Genomic DNA, 26881 nt, shown 5'->3' on the forward strand with positions numbered 1-26881 from the left:
AATTCCTTCCAGTAGCACCTTAAAGACCAACTAAGTTAGTTCTTGGTATGAGCTTTCATGTGCATGCACACTTCTTCAGATACACTGAAACAGAAGTTGCCAGATCCTTCTATATAGTGAGAAGGTGGGGAGGGGTGTTACTCAGAAGGGTGGTGGGATTGGCAGATAGCTGAGATGAGCCTGTTGACGACTCTTAACGACTGTAATAGGTCTTACAGGAAAAGGCAAGGGGTGAGAAGGTGAGAAATGGCTTAGTCATGTATAATGGGATAAGAATCCATTATTAATCCATTATCCATCGTTAAGAGTCGTCAACAGGCTCATCTCAGCTATCTGCCAATCTCCCATTCCCACCACCCTTCTGAGTAATACCCCTCCCCACCTTAGAATCATAGAGTTGGAAGGGACCATGCGGGTCATCTAGTCCAACCCCCGCAATGCAAGTATCTTTTGTCCAACATGGGGCTCAAATCCACAACCCTGAGATTAAGAGTCTCGGGCTCTACTGACTGAACTATCACATAAAAGGAAGGACTTCTTCCCGCAATGTGTACGGTAGTTGAACTATGGAACTCGCTCCTTCAGGAGGCAGTGGTGGCCGCCATCTTGGATGGTTTTGAAAGAGTATTAGACAAGTTTATGGAAGAGAAGGGTATCAAGGGCTGCTGGCCACGATGGTTTGGCTCTGCCTCCACAATTGGAGGCAGCAATGCTTCTGAATACCAGTTGCCAGAAATCGCAACAGAGGAGAGGGCTCTTGTGCCGGAGTCCTGCTTGTGGATTTCGCACTGGGGCATCTGGCTGGCCACTGTGAGACCCAAATGCTGGATTCGATGGGCCATTGACCTGGTCCAGCAGGCTCTTCTTATGTTCTTATTATGGAGTGGTCAAACCAGTCTCTTTTGTTAAGTTAAAGGCCCTTTAACATAACTTAAAGCTTATTTTTACATGACTAAACATTTGGCCAAGTACAGGTGTGCTGCCATAGAAACAACCAGCCAGCGATGCTTCGATTCAAAAGAACAGACAGAAAAGAGATGGAAAAGTGCACTGGAAAGTGTGGGGTAATTTTATTTTTATTCATTAAAACACTTGCTTGACGAAACTGACACCTAATCTCCCCAGAAACAAATCAGGATGGAGACTCCCGCTGGACAGTCTAATTTCTCTGCAAACAAATCAGGTTGGATGCTGATTAAACAGGCTGTCTGGAGGCAAAACTAGTCTTTGTTTGTGGTATGGGAATGTATCTTGGGGTTTTTTTCCCTTTAGAAATAAATAAATATCAAGACTACTTCTTGGAAAGGAGCCTTCCCAAAACTCAGAAAGAAGCAAGTATATCTAAACCAGGTTATCTAAAGACATTTATTGCCAACCAAGGTTGAGCCTAGTCTATTTTCAGTGCTGAATTTCTTCTGTGCAGTTAAGGCAGCTGTTATAAAGACACTCATTGTCTGAGGAAAGACAATTTGGGCTGCACTACGCTAGAATCACACAGTCGAGCTTCAAATATTATCAGCATCGCATTTAACTTTCCTGGGTTCTCCAAAGACAAGGATAGGATCTGCACACATTTCCCTGGGCATCACTTGCAACTTTCCCACATCACCCTGGAGCAGGTATGAAGAGGCCACTGGGTTAGACTGGTTATTGCATGATGAAGAAAACTGAAGCCAGCTCAGATATATCGTGGCATCCTTGCACCGATGCCTGACTCCATTCAGAAGAATAAATAAAAACACACACATTGATTTGTTTTTGTTTTTACAAGTCCATGAAAAACATGACGCAGTTCATAAAATACTCCATAAAAATACTCTCCGCATTATTTTGTACAGTAAAAGGGACACCGTCAAAACACTCTCCCACTGAAAATCTCACAAATACATTGGCCATTTCAACAAGCAACTCGTTCTCCTTCCAAGCTATGTCCACAGATGTTTCTGGGAGGTTATGCAGTCTTCCTGCACTCTAGAAAAGTTCGTTTTGCTACCTTTTCCTTCATTGTTACACTTAGCACCCTGCTAAAGAACCTTTCATAGAATCGCAGACCTGTAGAGTTGGAAGGGGCACCCAAGGGTTCTGTAGTCCAACCCCCTGCAATGTGCACTTCTTTTTCAAGAGAATGCTATTTTTTATCAGCCTGTAATATTAGCTTTTAACACAAAATTGGCATTATATGACACCACTGAAATATATGTTTGTAAATCGAGAATGCCTGGGATGTATATCTGCAGGAGATTAGACAGAACGTAACAGGTTGTTCTTGTAGTGACTGAAAACCTTAATAAAAAAAATTCATTCCAGTAGCACCTTAGAGACCAACTAAGTTAGTTACTGGTATGAGCTTTCGTGTGCATGCACACTTCTCCATCTTCTTCATGCACACGAAAGCTGATACCAGTGACAAACTTAGCTGGACTCTAAGGTGCAACTGGAAGGAATTTTTTTGTTTTGTTTCAACTATGGCAGACCAACACGGCTACCTACCTGTAATGAAAACCTTAAGACGTGCCTATCCTACTAATGTAGACGGAAGGGCTTTAGCTCAGTGCATAGTATACCTGCATTGCACGCAGAAGGTCCCCAGTTTAATCCCTGGCATCTCCAGGTAGGGCTGGGAGAGACTCGGGACTGAAACCCTGGACAGTTGTTGCTGGTCAGTGTGGGCAATACTGAGCTCAATGGACCAAAGGTCTGACTCAATATCAGGTAGCTTCCAATGTTTCCGATAAACTGTATGCCTGTTAAGCTGTCATGGTTCAAGCTATGGAGGGAAGTCAACCCCCCTGGACTACAGTAGGCTCAGGACAATCAAAAATACTTGTTCACTGTGGCAACTTTTGTGTGTAACACTAAGCCAAAGTATGTCTCCCAGGAAGGAGAAGATTACAGCCGCTTTGTTCTTCCCAGTCCTTTTTTGCTCAGTATGGCGGCTAAGCCAAAGTTGGCTTAGCAGGGGTCAGCAAACTTTTTGAGCAGGGGGCCGGTCCACTGTCCTTCAGACCTTGTGGGGGGCTGGACTATATTTGGGGGGGGGATAAACGAATTCCTATGCCCCACAAATAACCCAGAGATGCATTTTAAATAAAAGGACACATTCTACTCATGTAAAAACACACTGATTCCTGGACTGTCCGCGGGCCAGATTTAGAAGGCGATTGGGCCGGATCTGGCCCCTGGGCCTTATATTGCCTACCCATGGCTTAGGATGTTGCCTGAACCTGGATCTATGGTTAAGAACTCTCTGCCTTAACGATGGTTTGTGCCACACTGAGCTAAGAGGATTGGGGAGGACCAAAGAGGTTGTGAGCTCCTCTGGAGGAGCCAGCGCATGAACACGGTTCTGGTATGAGAGCATCACCATGGCATGGGTGCCCATAGCTAAACATTGTAGCATTAAAGCAGGCTTTGCTCACCTGGAGAGCTCTAGACACTTTGGACTACAACTCGCATCAGCCCTAGACAGCACAGCCACATGGGATGTGAAGTCCAAAACATCTAGAGGGCACCAGGTCGGCAAAGGCTTTATTAAAGACCCCGTGTTGTATCCAATGCTAGTCCTACTCAGAACAGACCCAAGGGAATAGTTAATGATATTAATGTAAGAAACAAAGAAGAGCCTGTCCGGGACACGGGTGGCGCTGTGCCTAGAGCCTAGGACTTGCTGATCAGAAGGTCGGTGGTTCAAATCCCCGCAATGGGGTGAGCTCCCATTGCTTGGTCCCTGCTCCTGCCCACCTAGCAGTTCGAAAGCACATCAAAGTGCAAGTAGATAAATAGGTACTGCTCCGGAGGGAAAGTAAACAGCGTTTCCATGCGCTGCTCTGGTTTGCCAGAAGCGGCTTAGTCATACTGGCCACATGACCCAGAAGCTGTACGCCGGCTCCCTCGGCCAATAAAGCGAGATGAGCGCCGCAACCCCAGCGTCGGCCACGACCGGACCTAATGGTCAGGGGCCCCTTTACCTTTACCTTTAAGAAGAGCCTGCTGGATCCGGCCAGCATCCTGTTCTCACAAGGGTCAACCAAAACCCCAAAGTGGGATTTGAGCAGAAGTTCACTCTCCCTTCCTGTGGTTTCCAGCAGCTGGGATTCAGAAGCATTGCTTTCCCCAGGCAGAGCAGAACCTTCATGGCTAGTAGATATTAATAGCTCTCCATGAAATTATCTAATTCTCTTACAAAACCATCTAGGTTGGTGGCCCTCACTGCCTCCTAGGGAATGGTTAGTTCCATAGTCCTATCTATTGTTTGCTAATTTCAATGGGTTTACTCTGAGTAGAACTTAGCTGGCTAAAACCCCCAGACCTGCCGCATGTGGGGTCATGCGACTGTCAGGAAATGTGTGGCAAAAGAATGGTGTCTCACTTGTTTAAATAATAACTGTGCCAAGCAAACCTGCTTTTGGTCTTTGCCCCCAAAATCACCGCCTGGGACCCGGTTACATTGGAGAGGCTCTAGATTTCTCCTACTGCGAATTCTTCAAGTCCATCTGCAAGCATTCAGGCCCTTTTTCCTTTCCTTGAGAATTTTAAAAACACACAGTGTCTGGTACAGGGTCATTATTAAGTGTTATCATTCGCCTTAGTCCTTCCTATAGCAATGCCCATCTGCTTGGCGCTGAACAGCGTCCTTTGAATCGATGAGGCTCGATGCTACGCAAAGTAAGCCCAGAGGAAGACGCCTGCGCTTAAGCAGACTATCAGGTTGACATTGAGGATGTGCTTCACAAATGGTGCTTCCTTCGTGGAAGCCATGGCGGTTTCACTTTTCAATTCTAAAGCAGATTTTGGAGTGTCCGGATTCCTGCTCTCCATCCCACAGATCCACAAAAACAGCCTTGTGAGTTTGGAGGTCTTCTTACAGTCCAGGGAACCTAAAGAGGAGACAAGTTAGCCGTAAATCAGTGGTCAGGCTCATGGACATGGGAAAGGGACCCATGACCCTGAGATTAAGTGTCTCAAGCTCTACTAACTGATCTCTGTCCTCTGTGGGTCACTGATAAGTTTTACCATTTTGATTGTTTTCAGGGCCATCGCTGATCTCAAGCTGCACTGGAGAAGGAGGACCAGCCTCATGGACACTGTTGGCAGGGAGAGGCACAGCAGGGCTTCTGGGAGCTTGTGGAAGGACATCCTTCTCTACCTGAGCATCCTTGCGGGTGAACCAGGTGAGGCGGGTGATCTGTTGGGACAAAAGGCACCTTTAACAAACTACAGACCACAGGATTATCTGTGGATGATGAAGCGGCATAGAAGTGTTTTAAAGGGACAGCGTGGGGACTCAGCTACAGTAGTAAAGAAACAGTGATTTGATTACACTTTAAACATGCAACACCAGATGGCGCCAGAGAGCAGGAAATTCTGAAACGTGGTTTTCCATAGGGATTATTTTTCCCTTTTACTACAGTATAACGATCTAATTTCTGACTTATTTAAAGTGTCCGTCCCACCCCTCCATGTGTAGATCCACCCTGGGTGTCACCTAATTTGCTCCATGTTTCAGAGCTGCTCTAATCTGATTGGGCTTTAAAGCACCCAAGAAGATGGGTTCAGAAACGAGAGCTGGCAATGCCTGCTGGAATTACGCACCCTTTCCTTTGAAGGAGGCTCTGTCAGGAGACTAACAGTCACCACCACAAGCAGCGTAGCCAGACTCAGAATCATGGAGAAGTAGAGGTAGTGGACGTATTTCACCACTGCTGGACGGCCGTCTGCCTCATCGCACCGTGGCAGTGGGTAGACGAAATCCAGCACCATTCGGATCAGGCCCATTCCCATCCCGATCAAAAGGCCACAGAATGCCCCCTGGGAGGAAGGAAGAATCCCATGTTGGAACAAGAAGAGGCATCTACACCACAGTCAAGTCGAAATTTGGTTTAATTCCCATTTTAGGGCACATCTGCTAAATTCGGCCATCTCAAAACAATCCACAAACCAAAGCACAACAATCTTTTGAAATTTGAAACAATCCTTTGGCGCCTTTTGATCAATGGATAGAAGATATGACAACTCTTGCAACATAGGAATGGATTGCTTTGAGACACAGATTGTGTACGGGTAAATATAATGATACTTGGAACGCAAATAAAAATATTACAATGATTTGCATCAGAAGATGTTCTCCCCATTTTTGGTACCTGACAACTGGTCTTCAGAGACACACTCATGCCATACACCAGGGCCACCCAAAAAACTTTGCAAATAACGCAGCTCACAACCGCCATCGTTCAGGGCCTCCAGAAGAACCTGCATCTCACTCACCTTTTCATTTGTTCTCTTCCAGAAGCAGCCCAGAATGAAGACCACGGCCACAGGAGGTTGTAGGTAGGAACTGATGGTCTGGATGTAAATGAAGAGCTGTCCCCCCTGGCTGGCCTGGACCAGCGGAATCCATAAGATGGAAATGACTACAAGGAGCAGGACAAAGACCCTGAATCAAGGAGAAAGGCCTCGTTATCTCTTTGTTTTGCTACCAATTTCTAATGGCAAGGAAAGAATAGGTCCTGAAACATAAAAGGCTGTATCCAAGTGTGAATTAGCTGTGATTCCTGCATTGCAGGGGGATGGACTAGGGACCTTTGGGGTCCCTTCCAACCCTAAAATTCTGTGACCTAACTATTGGAAGTCTACCCTGGGATCTTCTGGGACTCTTGTTGGGTGTGCACCACCTTGCACATGGGGCACCTTACCTGCCGACGATCATGAGCTCCCACTCCGAAGAGAGGGGCCTGATATTTCGCCAGAGATCCATGGTGAAAATGGTGCTTGCGCTGTTGAAGATGGAAGTCAGGGAGGACATCAGTGCTGCAATCATCACGGACATCATCAGACCTCTGAGTCCTGGAATCCAAAGGAGAGCCCACCACTCACGAGGGGTGCCCTGGACCAAGCAGAGTGCTCACCTCTCTCCTAATATAAGAAAAGCCCTGCAGCAGCTGGGTCAAAGCCCAGGTCATGGTCTTCAGACACCTCTTCTGGGAAGCCAGCAAGGGGGATCTGGGTTTAATAGCAACACTCTCCCCATTTGTGGTACCTGACAACTGGTCTTCAGAGATAAGCTCATGCCATGCCCCAGGGCCACCCAAAAAACCTTTGCAAATAACTCTGTTGTTTACTGAGCCACAGTGGCAGCCAAACATGGCAGGGAGAAGAATGAGGACAACATGAAAATTAGTTCGCTCTGCCTGTCATTGGCTCTGGTGCCACCTACTGTTGGCCTCCCTGCCTTCTTCCCCACCCGTTCCAATGAGCACCACCCATTGTCTTTGCACATCTTGGACCTTATTTGTTACCATCCGAAAGTGCTGTTGGTCTCTCACCTACAGCTAAATTTCTCTCCACCTGCATCTCTGAGCATCTCTCTTTGGGTTGCTGAGAAGCCCCCACCCTTCCTTCCTCCTTACCAATTGGCAAAAGTTCAATGACCAATTTGGGGTATGCAATATCAGAACATCCAGATGGGTTGCCACAGATCGTTTTGCAGGTGTTCGGATCAGCACAAGCCACGAGATCTGTGATGAAAATGTAATTTAAACTTGTTGTAAATAGCTGTGAGAGAGTGGGGGGGGGTGCAAGGCCAAGGGTGTAAAAATGGGTGGGGAACTGTTTGCAAATCATCTGTAGTCAAGAGGCAGATTCTAATATTTTGTCACCTACTGAAAACAAGTCTATTTCAGAAAACCAATTTAATTTGGTTTGGTTGTTGGTACTGCATCTTACGACTTTATGATGTTTTGATGGTTTTATGGCACATTTTATTTTGGGAATGTGCTGGCAGTTTGGAAATGCTCAGGGTAAAAAAATTAAAGGAAGATAAGAGCTTTGATCCCTGCTCCAAATCCTTCCCCCTCAACACATGCTGACCAAAATATATTTCCTCTTAGAAATCTGTATTGCATTTATTCATTGCATTGATATCCCATCTCTCCCCCCCACCCCCCAGGAGCTCAAGGCAGCCTACATGGCTCTTCCCCTCCTCAATTAATCCTCACAACCACCCTGCGAGGTAGGTTAGGCTGAGAGATTTAATGACTGGCCTCGAGGTCACCCAGTGAGTCCAACGTTCTCACCGCTCAAACCAATGGATTCAAATGACAAGAAAGAAGAACATTAGTAAGAATTTTCTGGCAGTAAGAGCTGTTCAGCAGTGGAACAGACAACCTCAGAACATGGCCTTCATTTGAGGTATTTAAGCAGAAGTTGGACAGCAATTTGTCAAGGACTCCTGAGATGACCCTTGGTGGGTTGGTCCCTTCTAACTCTATGATTCACTACACTCTGCAGCATCAGGAGGCATCTTATTCTTCCTTCTTACCTGGAAAGAGGATGCGGCTGATCATGCCAGGCAGAACCATCATAAACAAGGGCAGAATTTTCAAGTAGGAGGCCAGCAAGGCTCCCCCTTTGGCATGAGACAGGTTCTTGGCTGCCAAAGATCTTTGAACAATGACCTGCAATGTAAGGAAGGAGACAGTTTGGAACAGGCCCTTCTAAGACCACCTGAGAGATGCAAAGGCAGGCAGTGGCTTCTCTGGAGATATATATATATATATATATATATATATATATATATATATATATATATATATATATATAATATTTATTAACATTTCAAAGGTTACAAAAAGAAAAAGCAAAAAACACATTTTTAAACAAAAACAATACAACACATCACAATAAAGAAAAAACAAGAATAAGAAAAAAGAAGAAAAAACAAGAAGAAATAAAATTCATTAAAAAAGCAAAAAAGAAAAATACAACACATCTTCCCATAACTTGTCTTTCATTAGCTTATTTCCTTGACCTCCTCACACCTCCCTTTTTTTGTATTCTAGTTCGATTATCTGTTTCAGCAAATCCTTTCCATCTTTTCAAATTATTGTCCTGTAATTTATCTTAATATAATGTAATTTTACTTTCCCTCCTTTCGCCAATTAACAGTCAGTTTTTCCCAAATTCTTTATAACATTTCTGCTAAAGCCACATAACATCATTCCAACATCCTTCTAGCATTCATTAATTTTGCAATGTTTCTGTAAATAGTCTTTAAATTTCTTCCAATCTTCCTCCACCAACTCTTCTCCCTGGTCTCGGATTCTGCCAGTCATATCTGCCAATTCCATGTAGTCCATCACCTTTATCTGCCATTCTTCCCGGGTGGGTAAATCTTGTGTCTTCCAGTACTTTGCAATAAGTATTCTTGCTGCTGTTGTGGCATACATAAAGAAAGTTCTATCCTACTTTGGCACCGATTGGCCGACCATGCCCAGGAGAAAGGCCTCTGGTTTCTTCAGAAAGGTATATTTAAATACCTTTTTCATTTCATTATAGATCATCTCCCAGAAAGTCTTAATCCTTGGGCATGTCCACCAAAGGTGAAAGAATGTACCTTCAGTCTCTTTACATTTCCAACATTTATTATCGGGCAAATGGTAGATTTTTGCAAGCTTGACTGTGTCATGTACCACCTATATATCATTTTCATTATATTCTCTCTTAAGGCATTACATGCCGTGAACTTCATACCTGTGGTCCATAACTGTTCCCAGTCAGCCATCATAATATTATGTCCAACATCTTGTGCCCATTTAATCATAGCAGATTTCACCGTTTCATCCTGAGTATTCCATTTCAACAGCAAGTTATACATTCTTGACAGATTCTTAATTTTAGGATCTAACATATTTAAAAGAACCTCCAGGACCGATATAAAAAGCAATGGAGAGATTGGGCAACCTTGTCGTGTTCCTTTCTCTATCTTAAATTCTTCCTTCACAACACTATTCACAATTAATTTAGCCTTTTGTTCTGAATAAATTGCACCTATACCATTACTAAACCCTTGACCAACCCCCATCCCCTGTAAATTCTTCTTCATAAAACTCCAAGAGATATTGTCAAAGGCTTTCTCCGCGTCCACAAATATCAAAACTGCTTTAGTATTAATATTCACTTGTAATTTTTCTAGAATATTAATTATGTTCCTCGTATTGTCAGACAGGTGTCTGCCCTGGAGTTATAATGATGGAGGTGTTGGGTTCAGGATGCTTCTTTGAGGCAAATGATCAGGGCCTCTCCAGTGATATATTCCTTTTGGTATGAAGTTGTTACTCACATCAATTTTGCATTGGCAAAATCCTTGGCATTTTCAGATGTTCATGAACTTTTAAATTATAACCCTGTAGCGTGGGGACTGTGGGACGCGGGTGGCGCTGTGGGTTAAACCACAGAGCCTAAGACTTGCCCATCAGAAGGTCGGCAGTTCAAATCCCTGTGACGGGGTGAGCTCCCGTTGCTCGGTCCCTGCTCCTGCCAACCTAAGAGTTTGAAAGCACGTCAAAGTGCAAGTAGATAAATAGGTACCACTCCGGAGGGAAGGTAAACGGCATTTCTGTGTGCTGCTCTGGTTCGCCAGAAGCAGCTTAGTCATGCTGGCCACATGACCCGGAAGCTGTACGCCGGCTCCCTCAGCCAATAAAGCGAGATGAGCGCCGCAACCCCAGAGTTGGCCATGACTGGACCTAATGGTCAGGGGTCCCTTTACCTTTACTTTAGTGTGGGGACTAATGGCAGGACAACAAAAATGGATTTTAGAAGCCCTGGTGAACATTATATACCCTTTTAATTGTGTTTGTGGGAGAGGGGTTATTGGTTTGTTTTTGTTTTAGTGTGTATTTTGTGTTCTCATTTTGTATTTTTATGTTGTGAACAGTCCTGTGATCTTCATCTGAAGGGTGGTATATTAATAACAACGATAAAAACAACAAGAACAACAAGAACAACAACCTGGTCTGTGCACCAGTACCACAGCGAGGGGATGGTCATTCCAACCAGCACTCCCGGCCAGGGAAGGTCAGACGTGACAGGATCCCGGAAGATGTGGAAAGCGTCATCCCTGGGTAAACCGCAGCTGTTGTTGCCATTGCGGTTGCTCGCAATGGCTTGGAAGTATCTGTTCTGCAAGTCTTCCAGCCCTCCAACTTTGGAAAAACCTGGAAAGTTGAAGAGCAAACGATGTTCAGATTTCCTGCCGGTGCTCAGCATTTGCTTTGCATGGGTCTGCTGTGGTGTTTTGGGAAACCGCTAAGTTCAAACAATGGGATTTAGGGAAGAATTCTCCATTGTGAGGTAACATGTCTTGATACACATGAGCCCAAGGATGTGGCACGCTTTCTCAGCTTAGAGCTGCAGATTTAAGCAAGGAATAGAGGTGATTTGGTAGAAGACAGAACTTTTTTGTTAACTGTTACAGATCTTGTCACCTTAAGAGAGTTTAAAACATTCATAAACATTGTTACAAAATATTGGTTCTGATGGAGCAATGTAAGATTGTGATGAAGGGGTGCTCTCATATCAGCTGATTATATGATCTTTTTATTTTTGACTAGGGACCTCAAAGACTAGAAATAACTTGGGCATCTCTGGACCTCTGCGAGTGTCTGCTTATGGCAAGTCTTAAAATAGGTGGATGCTAGAGACCCTTTCAGGGGTTCTCAGAAAGTTGGGGTGGTGGTGGCCCAGGACAGGGTCTTCTTTGTGGCAGCCCCTAAGCCGTGGCTCTCCCTCCTCACAGAGGTGCACCTGGCACCTTCATTGTACAGCTTCTGGTGAATGCTGCAGACGTACCTCTTTACCCAAGCTTTTGACAATGGAGATGCATATCATAGGACCCACCTCATTGCAAGTTGTTTTAAACTGATTTTCAAACAGTGTTTTAATATTTTATTTTAATCCTGTAATGTGCCCTGAGACCTTAGGGTGAAGAGTGGGCAATGAATTATCATTATTATTATTATTATTATTATTATTATTATTATTATTATTATGCCTATATTGCAGACCAGGAGTTGGCCTGCGTGAGCCTGAGGCCAGACTCAACCCAGAGATGTCCTGGATCACATGCTTAGGTGCTGCGCTACAGCTACTCACGGAGGTATGAGCAAAGTCAGGGAGCAATGAATGAAGTGGACATCTGCAGCTTTCTCCTGCGTGCGAAACTTGGCATCACATCTCAGAGGGCAAACCCCAAACCCCATCCACAAGAGAGCTCAGCTAGTAAAGCATAAGACTGTTCATCCTAGTGTCATGGGTTTGTGCCCCGTGTTGGGCAAAAGATTCCTGCATTGCAGGGGGTTGGATGAGATGACCCTTGTGGTCCGTTCCACTTCTGTGGTTCTGTGGTTCTAAGATACTTACTGAAGCCCATCAGCGTCAGCGCCCCAGCTAGCATGATGACTGTCTGCAGGGCGTCGGTGTATATCACAGCTGCCAGGCCACCTACAGAGGGAACAGAAGAAGCAAGACCTGTGCTTGGAACTTGGTCTGGACATTAGCTTGACCAAAAGATTTGGACTTGCATTAGTCAAGCCTCATCTGCCCAGTTGCTTGCACAGGGCAGTCAAATGGTGGCTGACCCTAGTCCCATTCCGGGTGGATTACGACCATGAGATAACTGCTAAAAAGCAGAGCTGGTCCTACCATTAGGCAGAGTGAAAGTCACCTCAGGCAGCAGAAGCTGGAGCAGGCAAGGAGCAACTGGGAGGTGTTGGAGGCCGGCTTGCCCTGTGTCCTCTAGGGTAGTCCTGTCCTCAGGAACACACTGCCCCATTGCCAATATCAAAATAAGACCCAATAGCCAATCCAATCAGCTTCTTTACAGGGCTTGGACCCTTTGGTTCCCTTCCGACTCTACAACACTGTGACTCAGTGAGGCTCAACGTTGGGAGGTTCAGGGCAGAAAAAGGAAGGACATCTTCACACAATGCACTGTTGGAACTATGGAACTCCACCCCACAAGATGCAGTGGTCAGCAACAACTTGGATGGCATTAAATGAGGATTAGACAACTTCATCAAGGATAAGGCTATAAATGGCTACTAGCCACGATGGCTACCTATTCCACTATCAGAGGCAGCAAGATGTCTTGGACAGTCAGCGTGACCTAGTGGTTAATGTCAGGCTAGGGCTTGGGACAGACCACAGATCAAATCCCCACTCAGTCATGAAGTTCCCTGGATGACCTCACAGGGCAGTCACTGCCTTTCAGCCTGATCTACCTCACAGGGTTGTTGTGAGAATTAAATGAGGAAGGGGAGAACTATGGGTGCTACTTTAAGCTCATGGGGGAAAGTGGGATAGAAATGCAATAAACAAACAAACCCTGCTAGGCAGGGACGGATATATCTACTCCTAGAGGTTGAATAAAGAGATAAGGACAGAGCTCTCTCTCTCTCTCTCTCTGCTCAGACTTACCTGCCACAGTGTAAATGGCTGTGATAACCAGCAGCCCAATGACAGCCACGTAGAGATCCCAGTGCAAGGCCTGCTGGATGAAGAGGGCCCCAGCATACATGTCAACCTGGAGGAGACAAAATCCAGACAGGTATGAGGACACTGAGGTTAGGCTCTGACTGGTCTTTTGGATCTACTTGACCATGAGGATTCCTCCTCCATTCATCTTGATTTGTTTGTGGGATGTTTACACGTCTCCCTATTAACCATTCACTCACCCCACATTTTTCAGTGCACTTTCCAAATGGCAAAAAAAACCCTGATTCTTTTTCAAAGTGTGTGTGTTGCACTAGAGGGTGGCAGAGGGCTTTGATCCACTCCCGCAGAATACTGGAGGCACCTCAAGTAGACCAATAAATGCTCTCAGCTCCATTGTGCCCAACAGCTGAAGGACCCCCACCCTCACCCCCTGTACGGACAGCCAAGCTCTGTTCAGCTCTTTTGGACAAAGGAGAAGCTTGTTTGGAAGAGGAAGAGCTGGAACAATGGCTCAGTCATTCCTTGGGAGCAGGAAACTCAACAGGTGCTGGAGAGCAGCAGTAGCAGTCTGTGGGGAGTTGGGGGTAGCCCCCAATCCAGGCTAATAGAAAAGCGTGGTGGGATTTACCCCACCCTACCACCGCCACGTCCCTCTTTAATTTGACATTCTCTTGAATTGCAAACAGGAGAATTTATTTATTTCCTGAATTTCTACTCTATCTTTTCCTCCAAGGAACTCGAGGCAACATATGCATTCTTCTCCCTTTCCCCATTTAATCCCCCAAACAACCTTGTTAGGTAGATTGGGCTGAGAGAGCCGGTGAGTGGCCCAAGGCAGTGAGCTTTTTGGCCAAGTGGGGATTTGAACCCTGGTCTCCCAGGTCCTAGTCCGACATTCTAACCACTACACCACACTGGCTCTCATGCACACTCCATGGCCAAAAAGGGAGGTTTTGTTTGCCCTGAATGCTGTTGAAGTTAACTGGCAGGGCTGCCTCTGTTGCTGCAGGCCTACTCTAGGTGATGTGTGTGATTAAACGGAAGACACCATGAGCCTAACACAATATAGGGCCACCGTGTTGAGCTGGGTCAAAAGATGGTTCATCTGGCATCCGCACAACATTTCAGGGAGCACAGAATGCCCTGCATCACTGCCACACAGTAGAAAGCACATTTGAGGTTACATTCAACGCAGGAAGGGCTTTGCAAAATTCGTGCGGGACAACTCAGGCAAAGGAAGTTTGGGGATGCGAACAAACACAACGGAAATGAAATTAACCCAACAACCACACACAACTGCCTCAAATTCACCAGCCAGTATGACCTGGGGTGGGGAGGGGGGACAAGGATCCCCCCAACCCCATATGACCCCCATACGCGAGTACTCCCCCTCCCTGCCCCATCTCTGTATATCACTTCAGGACTCCGTTTGTGTGGATCAATAATTATTTTGAATCAGTCTTCAAACTAAACTAATACAGTCATACCTCGGGTTGCGATCGCTGTGGGTTGCATGTTTTCCGGTTACGGATGCGCCAAACCCAGAAGTACCAAAACAGGTTACTTCTGGGTTTTGGCATTCACGCATGTGCAGAAGCACTAAATTGCACTTTGTGCATGCGCAGAAGCACCGAATTGCGTCACGCGCATGCGCAGACACAACGCTGCAGGTTGCGAACATGCCTCCCACACGGATCACGTTCGCAACCCGAAGTTCCACTGTAATCCACATGATGACATCAGTAAGGCAAGGCAGCTGTGTGTGGAGTCCAGACTGGGAGCATCTTCCGGCTAGATGCAAAAATGCACCCTGATCCTGCTATTGATGAAACACAAGCAAAGGACACTCCACTGGGAAGGTGGGGGACAGTCCATATTATTATTAACAGTAGTAATAGTAGTAGTAGTGGCCTTGAGTGCTGTTTCGTTGTTAATGAGCAACTAAAGAGAAAGTGTTAGTAAGTTACTCATTAAAACCCATTGACCCCAAAGAAGAAGAATTACTAAACCAGGCAGGTTAGTCGTCCTCTGTCACTGTCCAGCACCACACAGGAGAGGGTCATCATGGCTCAGGGTAGAGCATCTAACATTCAGGAGGCCCCAGCTTCAGTCCCCAGCCATCTCCAAGCCAGGCTGGTAATGTCCCTCACCCAGAATCCCAGAAAGCCATTGCAAGACAATACTACCTAAATGGACCAAGGTATAAGGTCTGTGTCTAAATGTTTTTGTTTTGCTCCGGAGCTTTTCCCGCGAAAACATCCTCTGAATTGGACGTCAGACTGGGGTTTCCATGGACTTATGTTTGCTCTGATTGAGCTTTAAAGAGCATGTTTCCACAGCAAAAGCTCCGGAGCCGGGGGGGGCACTTGGACACAGAGCTGTAAATCGCTGACCATGGTAACAGCACAGCAGAGGCAAGTGTGGACAAGCCCTCAGGTGTTCTGCTGGTGCTGGCATCTCCTTTACATCTATATCAAGAGAAATAAGTTCACGAAAAGGGAGCAAACCAAACAGGCAGAACTACAAGCAGTAAACTCAGCAACAGACAAAATAGATAAGGAGGGAGAAGATTCTGTTCTCAAGCAAAGTGAGCTGCTACTGCTTTCGCTTGACCTTATTCCAACAGGAAGAACACAAAGGAACACTTTGTAAAATGATTCTGTGTGCTCAAAAATACATCTAGCATCAAAGAATGGGCAGCAGAAGCAGGCTTCCCCCAAAAATCTTCCTCAGCCTTCAGTAACCTACACAATCTTAAATCTAGAATTCAGTTCAGTCTCCTTCCCTCCTTTCATCATTTGCCTGTCATTCAGAAGCCAACACAACATATCAGAAAGATTGAAAGGCAGAAAAGGTCACTTAGGAAGCCTCGATGGACCTACTCTTTCCAAGCCAATTCTGTTCTGTCTCCTCTCGTCTCCTTACTTACTGAGATTTTGGTGAATATATAGATAAACAAGTAGAGAATCGCTAGGAAGATTTGAATCCTTTTGCCCCCAAAGCGCCTCTGCAAATATTCTGGCATGGTTGTCACCTGGAAATGATAAGGCAGCATTGATGAAAAACAGCAAGAAAAGATTATTCGAAATCTAGGCAGTAATAACATCACAGAAATGGTACAGTCCCTTTTACCTCAGGAGGACAGGGCAGTGAGTTTACGGTTTTTAAAGACTACAATTCAGAGAAATGACATGATGCATAACTTGGCACATCCGTTTCAGAACAGATTCCTGCTCTCTGAAAAAGTTGGTGGGAAACAGTGGCCATAGTGTGGCCGGTGGACTCACCCCTGCTGCCACGTAGATGGGCAGAAACAGCCATGCCAGCACCAAGACACAGAACATGCCCTGTGAGGAGAAGCAGAGCCCAGGTCAGGAACAAAATAAGCAGGATACAACCAGAGAATCAACTGACAGACAAAAGCTTTCTCTGGGTTGGCTTTGGGTCCACAGAGTGGCTGCATGTCCTACTTTGCAGAAGACAGACCTCTGTTGGAAGGGCTGTCAGGTTTAAACATAAAGAAGACAAAGATGAGAGAGAGGGTCAGAGGGGTCGGGGTGTATCTTGAACCTGCCCATCAAGAGGGAGCTTCTGGGCAGTAAACTGAGAAGGCCCTCAGTTCACCAGGGCACAGTCTGCCAAAAGATCTGTCTCGCCAGAGTGGTGCATGCACTAGTTTTCTCCTGCTTGGACTACTGCAATGCGCTCTACGTGGGGATACCTTTGAAGGTGACCCAGAAACTACAACTAATCCAGAATGCGGCAGCTAGACTGGTGACTGGGAGCAGCCACTGAGACCATATAACATCAGTCCTGAAAGACCTTCATTGACTACCAGTACGTTTCCAAGTGCAATTCAAAGTGTTGGTGCTGACCTTTAAAGCCCTAAATGGCCTCGGCCTAATATACCTGAAGGAGCTTCTCCACCTCCATCATTCAGCCCAGACACTGAGGTCCAGCTCTGAGGGCCTTCTGGCAGTTCCCTCACTGCAAGAAGTGAGATTACGAGGAACCAGCCTTCTCGGTAGCGGCGCCCGCCCTATGGAATACCCTCCCATCAGATGTCAAGGAAATAAACTACTATCTGACTTTTAGAGAACACCTGAAGGCAGCCCTGTTTAGGGAAGTTTAAATGTTTGATATTTTATCATCATCATCATCTGTTGGGAGGCACCCAGAGTGGCTGGGGAAACCCAGCCAGATGGGTGGGGTATAAATAAATTATTATTATAATACCTGATGCACCACTACAAGAAGGCCCTCTACCAGGTTCATGCCCGCCCCAACACACACACATCATCATCCTCAGGAGCAGGTTGTGCCGTAAATGCGATACTCACATTCCACTCATAAGCCGTAGCACCAATTCCAGACGCTGCCCCGGAGCCAGCCAGGCCAATGAAATGTCCGCTGCCGACATTACTGGCGAAGAGAGATGCCCCCACCTGGGAAGAGAGGTTGTGAGAGCCAGCTCAGTTCCTGCCCTTCCCAAGAGCACCTAATCTTGCCTGGCACAGAAAGGACTCCACCCAGTTCCCCTGGAAAGGCTGTCAGGTCTCATTATGGGGACTGGTTCAGTTTCAGTTTCTTGTTTTTCCACTCTTAAGTTCAGTTCACCACGTTTCCGCATCAGTGTGAGGTTATCTGTTTTTGTTTTCCAAAGCCCTCACAAAGCCTTATCAGTGTTTTAGTGTGCATTTCTCCCACTGCACACATTTGCTATGCAATTTGGTCTATTCTGCACATTTTTGAGAAGAAATTTTCTCTAAGTGCAATTTTCACTGAAATGTGTGTTTTATACACACTTTACCCCTGTAGTGTATGCATTTCTATACACATTCCTTGCCTGGGGTATTAGGGGAAGTTGGGGAACACATAATGCTCCTTCTGCACTCAGCTCCAGCCTGTCTGACCTCAACTAGACGAGAGTTGTACCCATATGAATAATCTCAATGCAGGGATGAGACCTCAAAAAACCACCTTGAGGCTTTGAAGGCAGACAGAGGACTCTCTGCATTTCAACCCCTTTCCCAAACACATAGCAGATCCACTCTGCAACAGACACCCCACCAAGACATCATAATGGAAATCGCTTACTGGCCACCAGACCATCTCGCCTCCAGCCAAGAAGTAGCCCTTCACAGTGCTTCGCTTGGTTTTCCACATGGACTGAGAAACAGAAAGAGAGAGAGGGAGAGATAAAAACGAGCAAGTCTAAGAAGCCTGAAGAGGCGGCAGTGAGTCACCCTCAACAACAACATCAGCAACAACCAGGCCTGCCCAAAACATTTTGGCGCCTGAGGCAGGCCACAAAATGGCCGCTGGTGAAGAATAGGTGAGTGAAGATCTACATCAGTGACCGGGGGTGGGGGAGAGGAGACCGGCAGCACTCTGGGCAGGTGATTTTGATCCATGCGCAAAGAGTGTACAGTGTTATCTCGGGTTACAGACACTTCAGGTTATGCGTTTTCAGGTTGCGCACTGCGCCAAACCTGGAAGCACTGTAACAGCTTACTTCGGGGTTTCGGCACTCGCGCATGCGCAGAAGCACTAATTCGTGCTTTGCACATGTGCAGAAGCACCGAATCATGATCCGTGCATGCGCAGAAGCGGCGCTGCAGGTTGCTAACATGCCTCCCGCATGGATCACGTTCACAACCCGAGGTTCCACTGTACTTAGGTGCCCAAGGGAAGGAGTGATCAGATTTAGAACTTTGGACTCCTATGGCTCATTCTCACTTCTGTTTGTCCCGCCACTTTCCTCCAGGAAAACAACCTCTTTACCACTGAATCAAATGTCAACAAGTTTTTCCAGGGACTGATGTTTGCTCCAATTCAGTGGTTAAAGAGCAGGCTTTCCTGGAGCAAGCAGCAGCGCAAAAAGAAAACCACTAAGACCCATGCTTTGTAGGCATGGGGCAAGCGAAGTGTGGACACAGAGACAGAGTAGCTCATTGGGAAGGGATCTGCCTGGCATGCAGAAGGTCCCAGATTCAATCCCCAATGGCATCGCCAGGAAAGGCTGGGAGAAACTCCTGCCTAAAACTCTGGGGAAATGCTGCCAGCCAGTGTTGAATACCGAGTTGGATGGACCAAGGGTTCTGTTGGGATATCTGGTTGGCCACTGTGAGAAGAACATAAGAAGGTAAGCTGCTGCCAGATGAGTCCAGTGACCCATCTAGTCCAGCTTCCTGTTCTCACAGATGCCTGTAGGAAACCTTACATCAGGATCTGAGATCAAGGGCCCTCTGTCCGTCTGTGGTTTCCAGAATCTGGGATTCAGAAGCATTGCTGCCTCCGACTGTGGAGGCAAAGCACTGTTACTGTGGCTAGTGACTATCAACAGCCCTGTCTTCCATGAATTTGTCTTATCCTGTTTGGTTGCCAGGTTGGTTGCCATCAGTGTCTCCAGTGGAAGTGAGTTCCATAGTTAACTATGCGCTGCTGGACTAAATGCCCCTCCCTTCGGGGGGGCTGATACATCAGCCAGGCTCTTCTTAGATTCCCACTTGGGCATTTTCCGGAGAGCACTAGGCTGTGGTTTCTATTGGCAGAGGCAGGGAGGCTTATGGCTGGGGAGGCAACCAGGAAGTGTTTGGGCCAGTTGCATGTGGGAATTGTTGGCAGCATGACAAAGCAGGAAGTGAACTACCTTGACTCATCAAGTTGCTCAATCACACCTGGAGGGAGACATGAATGAATGGAGTGCTTGCATTGCTTGCTGGGAATGGAATCTGGGCCAAGGCTGGTGGCAGATTGCCCTGGCAGAGGGTGCCAGGAGCTAAGAATAACTAGTTCTAGAATCTGCCAATAAAGGGTAAGAGTCATATTCTGACAAATTTCGACAACAGCGAGAGTATAAGAATAACTAGTTCTAGAATCTGCCAATAAAGGGTAAGAGTCATATTCTGACAAATTTCGACAACAGCGAAAGTATGTCTATCCTGGTTACGAATGACCTCATGGAATTATGATGGTTCCTGGGTGGCTTCTGCCAGTCAGTGCAGACAATAAGGAGCTACATGAACCAAGGGTCTGGCTCAGTATAAGGCAGCTTCCTATATCAGAGGAAGGGCTGTAACTCTATGGCAGAGCATCTGCTTTGCACCCAGAAGGTCCCAGGTAAGGTTGGGAATTATTCATGTCTGACATCCTGGAGAGCTGCTGCCAGTCAGTGCAGACAGTACTGAACAAGATGGACTCAGTATAAAGCCAGTGTGGTGTAGTGGTTGGAGTGTTGGACTAGGAGCTGAGAGACCAGGGTTCGAATCCCTGCTCAGCTATGAAGCTCACTGGGTGACCTTGTAGGCCAGTCACTGAGGAGGGGGAAGAACTATGTATGGCACCTTGAGCTCCTTGGAGGAAAAGGAGGGATATAAATGCAGTGCAATGCAAAGCAATGCAATGCAATAAAAAATAAAATAAAATAAAATATAAAATAAAAGCTTCCTAAGTTCCCCTTGGATCTCTGCACCCATGTGGAGACATTGTCCCTCAACTGAACAGAACAATCAAGGAAACATCTTTCTTACCCACAGTCCAACAGCCAAAACAAATACAAAGTACAGAACCAGGACAACAATATCCACAGCTTCCAAGCTCTGTTGGGGGAAGGCAGGAGGCAGAATGGTTGTGCTTGGCTCCATTGCCGCTTGGATCTCCTGGGCGCCCTTCCTTCCTTCCTTCCTTCCTTCCTTCCTTCCTTCCTTCCTTCCTTCCTTCCTTCCTTCCTTCCTTCCTTCCTGGTGTGTTTATCTGGCCAAGAGAGAGAGAGAACAATACACAACAAATGTGTAAGGATCTCAAGCAACATCTGCTGCCCATCAAATTCCCCTACTCGGAGGTCACTCTTGAAGTCCCTGTAGATGCAAGAGGAGTAAAAACATTTTGTTGCGCCTGGAAGGTGAGCAACTCAATTGACTGAAAATGCAAAACCAAACTGCTCTGAGGTGGGTAGTTTCTTGGTTCCATGGGGAAAACAGAATCCTGGAAGGAGGATCTAGTCTCTAGCATGCAGAGGGAGAGAAGTTGACTGTAATTGGGAGGTAATCCACCTTGAGTTCAATCACACTGTGCCAACCATAACAGTAGATCAAAGGGATTGAGCAAGAAGCACATTTGTAGTCCAACCCATGGAAACCGTCTCATTTGCATCCCAGCTTTCTGGAGCCAACAAGCAAGGGCGGATTTTAAGAATTGCTTTCCCATGTGGTGGAAATAAGCAAGGCCATGTCTGTTGCTGCTGTTACCCCTATTTCAATTTATTAGTGGCTTGCAATAGAAAAAGCCTCTATGTGTCTTACCAAACCTAGAGTCACAGAGTTGTAGAGTTAGAAGGGACCGCAAGGGTCATCTAGTCCAACCCCCTGCAATGCAGGAATCTCAACTCATGGCTCCAGGATCTTAGCAGCTGGTGATTTGGGCCATTTGGCTCAACAAAGGTTTTTCATGACTGTTCTCGAGGCGGGTAGTGAGGGGCTTGAGTCGCTTCCTGATGTGGAGTCCCCACAGCAAACATCTCAAGCCCCTAAGCAGTGAGGTCAAGAGAAGGTCAGAATTCCTTTCTTAAGCACTGGGACCCTTTGATATCATGATGCACAGATCCCTTCGTGTGATCATGTGCCCTATGGGTAGACAAATCAAACAATTTCAGTTCCTTGTTTTTCCAATCCTAAATTCAGTTTGCTGCATTTCCACATTGGTTTGCAAACTACTTTTTTTTTTTAAGAAAAAGAAAAAGAAGCCCATTACACATTTGTCTTCATTTGGGCAAGCAATTTCTCCTGATATATTTCATTTTCGTATATAATGTTCAGTCCCTAATATGGTTATTCTTGTGCACACTTTCCTTTCATACATGTTGCTTCCTTCCCTCCCATGTTCTCTCTCTCTTCCCCCTCCTCCTTTGGCTGGATAACTGCATCTCAACCTTTAGAGAAGCCCAGATTTCATAGGATAGCTGTGCTTTAGGGTTTGCCTATTAGAATGCAAAGAAACCTGGGTATCTGCCAGGAAGAGAACACTTACTGTGGGAGACGCTGGTCTGGGTCAAGCCAATGGAACGCCAGCCGGAGCCTTGGGGGCCTTCGCTGTGCCCAGGTGTTGGAGCAGTAGCCTAGGGGAGGAGGAATCCTCTGAGGCTGCTGCAGAAGCCAAGCTGCCCTGCTCTGTGTGGGAGCCCTGGGAGTAGACAAACACGTTCTTCCGCTTGGTTCTAAGGTGCTCACTGTAGAGAGTGGGAGGCAAGGAGCCAGAGGAATACCTTTCAGGTGGGTGTCACTTTCTCGATTGGCCAAATGCCTGCTTTTCACAGGAGCTCCACTTCCTCTAATTCTTCTTCAAGATGCTGACTCTAGAGAAGCAGGGCAATTCCACTGCCTCCCAGCTGCCTTTGGCCCTCCTTCAACAGACACCTTGCGGCAGCCGTGCCTGCTTTCATCCCAGAACTGCAGCTTTAAGAACTTGGTGCTGGAGCTTGATGTCCTTCTTCCTCTACCCTCCCCGTCCCCTTTTCCTTGTGTGCTGTGTCTTTTTAGACCGAAAGCCTCAGAGGTTAAGAGACTCTCACTCCTACTGATCTTTGTAAGCCACCCAGAGAGCCTTCTTGGCTTTTGAACAGGGTAGAAAATACGCTCTGAATAAATAAACAAAGGAGCATCTAAAATGCTGTGGTGCATGGATCTTGCCGGGCTGAAGACTTTTGGGAAGGGTGCCAGAGAAATTGCCTGACATCATTACAACCCTTACAATATCCGACAGAGGAAAAGAGATCCATTTGATTTGCATGTCACGAAGAAGAACAAGTTCTTTGGGGGTGGGATGCCAGCCATAATCACTAAGAATGGAGCTATCTCCAATGTCCAGATGCAGGAGAGAAGCAAGAGGCTGGTGAGTGCTGGTGCACCAGCAGGAAATGCCTATATTTTCAATGAGTTCCTCTAAAACAGCCTTCCCCAACCAGGTGCCCTCCTGCTGTTTTGGACTACAATTCTGGACTACAATTCTACAATCTAACGTGATACTCATTCTGTTCCCGTGAGCTCTGGGTATCTGACCGCACACAAAATATATTGTGCTAGATTAACTTCAACATATAGCTTGTCTGCAACACACACAAAGCACATGTTCCTGCTGAAACATTTTAAATGTACAGTGGTGCCTCGCAAGACAAAAAGAATCCGTTCCGCGAGTCTCTTCGTCTTGCGGTTTTTTTCGTCTTGCGAAGCAAGCCCATTAGCGTCTTAGCGGATTAGCGCTATTAGCGGCTTAGCGGGCTTAGCGGATCAGCTGATAAGCAGTTTAGCAGCTTAGCGGATCAGCTGATAAGCAGCTTAGCGGCTTAGCGGATCAGCTGTTAAGCGACTTAGCGGATCAGCTGATAAGCGGCTTAGCGGATCAGCTGTTTAGCGGCTTAGCGGCTTAGGATCAGCTGATAAGCGGCTTAGCGGCTTGGGAAAAGGGGGGGGGAGGAAAAAACCCCGCAGGAACTCGCAAGACATTTTCGTCTTGCGAAGCAAGCCCATAGGAAATTTGTTTTGCGAAGCACCTCCAAAACGGGAAACCCTTTCGTCTAGCGGGTTTTCCGTCTTGCTAGGCATTCATCTTGCGGGGCACCACTGTAGGCTTAATTCTCATCAAGCAGCATCACACACCTTATCTTCACTGTCAAGCAATGTGTTGCTGTTGTTGTTGTTGTTGTTGTTGTTGTTGTTGTTTTAAAAAGTCTCTTGCTCCAAGCAGCATACAATTATCTAACAATTATCTGGAGAAGAGAAGAAGACTGAGAGGTGGTTTGACATGAAAGTAGGAGCTAGCTTGTTTTCTGCTGCTCAGAAGGAGACCTCAAGCCAACCTATTCCAATTACCAGAAAGGAGATTCCGGCTAAACATTAGGAAGAACTTTCTGACAGTAAGTGCTGTTCAACAGTGGAATGGTAGACTCTCCCTCTTTGGAGGTTTTTAAACAGAAGTTGGGTGGCCACCTCTTAGGGATTCTTGAGCTGTGATTCCTGCATTGCAGGGAGTTGGGTTTGATGACCCCTTGGGGTCCCTTTCAACTCTACAATTATATGATTGTGTGAGTTAACAGCAGAAGAGAGGAGTGGCATGCTGTGAGCTCTACGTACATGGATAGTGTGATCTAAGACGGGCATCATTAGAATAAACCCAAATTGTTTGTGCGCGATGCAGCACATACCATCCCAGCAAGGAAAAGTTAGCAAACAAACTGAGTGCATACCAGGTACAAAGTAAGCACTAGAGTTGTATGCAGGAAGAAAGGAAGGAAGGAAGGAAGATTCATTTGTGATTCTACTTCAGGTAACAGACCACTTCACCTCAGAAATATGCCACCAACTCTCCCTTGGGAAAATCCAAAACCTTGCAAGATTCCCCATAGACACATATGAGGAAATCAACAAATGCCTATAACTTTTTTTCACTTTTTGTGGGACAAGGGATCAGACCAAGAAACCACAGCAAGAGCAAAGACTTAAAAGCTCTCTCCCCAAATGCTGCAGTAATTCATTGTGGATGCAAAAATTAAGCAAGGAAGGGCCAGTCGCCTCTTGCCTGGGCCTGATGGGGGTTGCAGCCCAGAACATTTGGCAAAGCCTGTCACAGGCTAATGAGGCCTGCCTGAATATGGGGCTCACGTGGGGTCTAAAGTTTACAGGCAAGGGTCTGGGCTTATTGGGGAGGCAGCTGTCATTCCAATTTAGTGGGGGTGGGGTGGGAAAGCTCCCAAGGTATTTTTCAGAAGCCTGTAGAGACACCCATACAAAGAATAGCCAGAGCTCATCATAAGAGCCCAGCAAGTTGTGGGAAGCCATTCTCCTGTAGGGACAGGGCATTGCTGGGCTCTTTGCCTGGAGTACCAAGTCCCAGTGGCAATTTCTTCCAGCAGAGGGAACCAGTAGCCTGGCTATCCTACTTCATTGCCCAAACTGGCAAGGGGTTTCCCCATCCACCCAATTTGAAATCTCCATCCTTGATGCTTTGACCAAGAAGGCTTTTGTCTCCTTGCTTAGAGTCAGCATGGTGTAGTGGTTAGAGCATCAGGCTAGGACCCAGGAGACCAGTGTTCAAATCCCCACTTGGCCATGAAGCTCACTGGATGACCTTGGGCGGGCCAGCCACTGCCTCTTGACCTAACCTACCACACAGGGTTGATGTGGGGGATTAAATGAGGAGGGGAGAGCCCCTGTACACCACCTTGAATTCCTTGGGGGGAAAGGACAGACACGAAATAAAAAAATAATTGTACCAAAGGTAGATGAGTCTGAACCATCTTGTTCGCAGCTGCATTTAAAGGCCCACAACGCTCTCTGGGGCTCAGGGCAAAAGTCTGTGCATCCCCAGTGAAATCCCCGGGCTGGGGAGCCTTTGAGATTGCTAGCACCCCTTCCCCGCCCTTCTGCCCTCCCAATTTCGATCGGTGAAGCCCATGTCCTGGAATTGCCTCCTCCTTGTGACTTGAAGAAATGGAAAGTTTAGGACTTTTTTGTCCATTCCGATCACAGTCTTGTTCTGCTCAGTTCCCTTGGCACCAAGCGCCTGCCCTTTGCTGGGTTGGAGGCGGGCAGTTCTTTCCAGAGAACAACCAGTGCATTGAAGCGGCTCCATTGAAACCAGCCCAGAGAGAGCCAGCAGACCATGTGGCTGGCCCATTGCCACCTCCGAACCGGGTCTGATGCTCCTCGCCATTCTATTTACGGTTTTTGCGTTTGCAGCCCCGATGGATCTAGAGCTAAAGGCGCCCCCAGACCCACCCGTAAGAATCCTCCACGTGATCCGACGCAAGCCGTGAGCAATGAGGGGACTTACCCTGCACCTTTGGGTTTCTCCTATCACCCTCGATGCCGCCAGTCTCTTGCCAATCCACGAGACGGCTTAAATATTGCCAGCAGGCAGACGGGGATTTGCCAATGGGGCTGTTTTACATTTTCACGAGGCGTGAGAGGACAAATTTATAGGCAGAGCCATTCAGTTCATTGGAGGCCTGCTTGCTTTGTGTTGATGTGGCTTGCAAGAAGGACAGCCGCGTTGTTTCCTTATCAGGGGTTTGGGGGTCAAACTCCAAAGTGTATCATTCCCCCACCTTCCAGAAAGCAATCATTGGAGGAGAGATGGATAGAGGGAGGGAGGGAGAGGGAAAGAAGTGAATCGAATGCCAGAGATAACGAGGAAAGTTGGTAGAGAAGTGTTCATCCCTGTCCCATCATTATACTAGAACCCAGTGGGGTCATCCAAGGAAGCTTAATGATAGAAGACCAGGAGAATAAGAAGTCCTTCTTTATGGAGCACATAGTTCCCACTAGAAAGAGTGATGGCCACCAAATTGGATGGCTTTAAAAGAGAGTTTAGCAAATTTGTGGAGAAGAAGACACTTCTCCATGGCTACTAGCCACTGACTATGTTCTGCCTTGGATCAGAGGTGGTATGTCTTCCTTACAAGAAAGGAGAATCCAACTAAATATTAGGAAGAATTTTCTGTGGTTAAGAGTCAATGGTCTGACTCAGTGTAAGGCAGATTCCGGTGTTCCTTAAGGGAAGGGTTGTAGCTCAAAGGCAGAACATCTGCTTGGCATGCAGAAGGCCCCCGTTTCCA

The 26881-nt window shown here is 46.7% G+C and overlaps 1 protein-coding gene across 5 annotated transcripts; it reads right to left on the reverse strand.

Annotated features, from left to right (window-relative positions):
- Nucleotides 1-1069: 1069 nt before the first annotated feature.
- On the reverse strand, nt 1070-26308 carry SLC5A11 (solute carrier family 5 member 11). Of its 5 annotated transcripts, none has more exons than XM_081170871.1 (17): nt 22300-22885; nt 20990-21027; nt 20805-20941; nt 18370-18441; nt 17613-17717; nt 16560-16619; nt 16202-16306; nt 13255-13360; nt 12199-12279; nt 10789-10994; nt 8318-8453; nt 7407-7514; nt 6693-6843; nt 6265-6433; nt 5593-5808; nt 5014-5185; nt 1070-4877 (listed from the first exon to the last, which is right to left on the reverse strand). In XM_081170871.1, the coding sequence occupies exons 3-17, from the start codon at nt 20916-20918 to the stop codon at nt 4657-4659; spliced, it is 2022 nt and encodes a 673-aa protein (XP_081026997.1). In that variant the 5' UTR covers nt 20919-20941; nt 20990-21027; nt 22300-22885; the 3' UTR covers nt 1070-4656. The 5 variants fall into 5 exon arrangements, with proteins under 5 accessions (XP_081026997.1, XP_081026995.1, XP_081026996.1 ...); XM_081170869.1 differs by having other exon boundaries at nt 20986-21027; XM_081170870.1 differs by having other exon boundaries at nt 21002-21027; nt 22300-22884.
- Nucleotides 26309-26881: the final 573 nt, after the last annotated feature.

Source organism: Podarcis bocagei, assembly GCF_964188305.1.
Source record: "Podarcis bocagei genome assembly, chromosome: 14".
Classification (NCBI taxonomy): Eukaryota; Metazoa; Chordata; class Lepidosauria; order Squamata; family Lacertidae; genus Podarcis; species Podarcis bocagei.

What these genes read in the sequence shown, in the direction of transcription:
- SLC5A11 (XM_081170873.1), bottom strand. Translation starts at nt 20,918, where the DNA reads ATGGAGCCAAGCACAACCATTCTGCCTCCTGCCTTCCCCCAACAGAGC. An exon ending in CCATCTACGTGGCAGCAGGG is followed by an intron (nt 16,307 to 16,559) that starts GTGAGTCCACCG and finishes TATCATTTCCAG; the next exon opens with GTGACAACCATGCCAGAATA. An exon ending in AGCCTCCTTCAAAGGAAAGG is followed by an intron (nt 5,186 to 5,592) that starts GTGCGTAATTCC and finishes TTGTCCCAACAG; the next exon opens with ATCACCCGCCTCACCTGGTT.